Here is a 2,424-nt window from a genome sequence, read left to right as displayed (position 1 = left end):
CTGGTCTCCCCATAAATCACAAGAAAACTGGTTGCTCATACTGACATTTAGGAGACACAGTACACAGACCTTCATGTTCTGTGATTACACAGAGATTAGTGTATTCCCAAAATTCACTGTCGTGTCAAACCTGTATGACCATTTATATCAAAAATAAGTCCCAAGGTGTGATTATCATACACTTTTGTATGTAGTGCTTTATGCTTTCACAGCAGGTGGTTCATTTGTCCCAGTGGTTTCAGTCTGAGTTCCCCATCAGGGATGTTTGCACTCCATTTGGAACTCCTTGCCATGGTTGACCTTGGGGACGACCTTGTGCTCCAGGCTCTGTTTGAGCACAGGGATCCAGACCAGACCAGTGAGCAGGAAAATCAGACCCACAGAGACGAACAACAACCCCAGCATGTAGGGAACATTACCCACCTGGGTGAAGTAGAGCGGGGACAGGGCTGTGCCTGATCCAAACAGCAGTGTGCCAACACTGATGGCCATGATGGGCTTAAAGTAAAGGAGCCAGCAGGGTAGAGCCAGACCGCCCTGCCAGTGAGGTGACTCCAAGTCTTGGAGAGGGTTAAGTGGCGTGGAGGCTTCAGTGTCTTCCCCATTGTGGAAGGGAGGATCCATGGTTGATATGGTGACTGTCGTGGAGACCAAAACCAACAATGTGTTAGTGCATCTCTCAATATTTTCTGACATACCGACCCTGTTTGTGACTCACAGTCCCATTAGTTCCTACTGAAGATGTACATCTGAACACTTATGTAGTTTCATGCTAAAAGTTGGTCAGTCAGTCCACCTCAGACAGGCTCAGCTGTCGGCCTACGCTGTGTTTACTACTTATTAGCTAAATGTTAGCATGCTAACACACACGCGGTTATCATAGTAAATATACCTGTCAAACATCAGCATGTTAACATTGTTCAGCTCAAAGCACTGCTGTGTCTACAGCCACACAGAGCCGCTAGCATGGCTGCAACCTTTTTACACACAGTCTATGGCTGAAACTCAGTCTGGTTTAAAAAAGGCTAAAAAAGCTCAGTAAGTAAATCAAACAGGATGAAATAGTGCATTTGTTGGGGACTATTTTCAGCAGCGGATGAATCCATTTGTGGTGATAGTGAATATTTGGGGCAGCAGGAAGGTATATGTGGGACTGAGTCAGAATAAACTACAGCGTGTGTGTTGATGGTGATGAAGTAACGTGTCACCCAGTGCAGCAGCGAGGCTCACTGCAGACACTTTGACATGTGCCATTAGAAAAAGTTCAGGTGTAAATAATTAACTGAATGCTGTCTGAATTCCATTTAGCTGCATCCGTTTCAAGGTCCTGGTATTGTTCATGCTCGCTCACTGTCACAGTGTCATGACTTCCTGGGACATTGTTAATCATATTAGCAATACCTGTACTTTCCCTACTATGACAAGTCAAAATGTCTACTGTGAAAAATGTCATACATATCAAACATATCAGGCTTTGAAGACACACACAATACTTGTTAGCAGTATATATTCATTGTTGGTTTCAGGCTTTTCAAGGGATTTGTTTTCTATTTAATTTACTTAACATTTCTGCAAATCAAAAGAGAACAAATCTGCAAAATAAAACAGAGCATGTGCAAGAAGCCTCAGCACAACCGTATAAAATAACACTTATAACTCATAACACTTTGCACAACATCAAATTCACTATGTACTACAGCATCTCCTCAGTCTGCAGCAAAAAAAGTTTTTGTGTGGATGGTCTAAATCAGTGTTGTTTTATCAGATACATAAAATAAACATAAGTGTTAAATGCTAAATAATTTCCATCTTTCCTAAACCCTCCAGTTGGACCGACGCTGACCACTGACTGACTAGTATCAAAGCCATACCCACCCAACCGAGCTCACCCACCATCCAGACTCACAGCACCACACTTATCCATCCTACAGCTGGATTAGTCGTATGATATATGTGACTTATGTAATAAAAAGTAGATAAAGATACATTTGAACTAATTTAAGAAAAAAAAATCATAATGTTAGAGATTTAAACCATTGGTGGAAGAAGACCACAGACCCTTTACTTACTCAAAGTACTAAAATAACAATACATATTTCCTGCATTAAAATCCTACTTAAAATACTTACGGAACAGTAAAAATAAAAGTACTCATTCTGATAGAAAATACTCCCTGTGATTGATACATTATAGCATGGCTTTTTTAGATTGTTAATACTGAAGCAATACTGTTGCAGTTAATGATACATTGGCAATACAGGTAATATTGTTGATATTGTTGATAGTGTTTCATTATCATTTTCATTAAACACAGGACAAGAATCGTGGGGCAAATAAAAGTTTGCAGCAGTGAGGTAATACTTTCCTACTCTTGAGGTGCTATTTCTTTGCACTTTTACTGAGCAATCCACTAGAATCTGAAGG

The 2,424-nt window shown here is 40.6% G+C and overlaps 1 protein-coding gene across 1 annotated transcript; it reads right to left on the bottom strand.

Moving 5' to 3' along the window:
• Positions 1-255: 255 nt before the first annotated feature.
• Positions 256-624, bottom strand: LOC123957586 (phosphoinositide-interacting protein-like). Its single transcript, XM_046030493.1, has one exon. It carries the CDS (start codon positions 622-624, stop codon positions 256-258), a length of 369 nt encoding a protein of 122 aa, XP_045886449.1.
• Positions 625-2,424: the final 1,800 nt, after the last annotated feature.

This window comes from Micropterus dolomieu, linkage group LG02 (assembly GCF_021292245.1).
Source record: "Micropterus dolomieu isolate WLL.071019.BEF.003 ecotype Adirondacks linkage group LG02, ASM2129224v1, whole genome shotgun sequence".
Classification (NCBI taxonomy): domain Eukaryota; kingdom Metazoa; phylum Chordata; class Actinopteri; order Centrarchiformes; family Centrarchidae; genus Micropterus; species Micropterus dolomieu.
The sequence above is the reverse complement of the archived record's forward strand: the minus strand, read 5'-3'. Positions and strand labels throughout refer to the sequence as shown.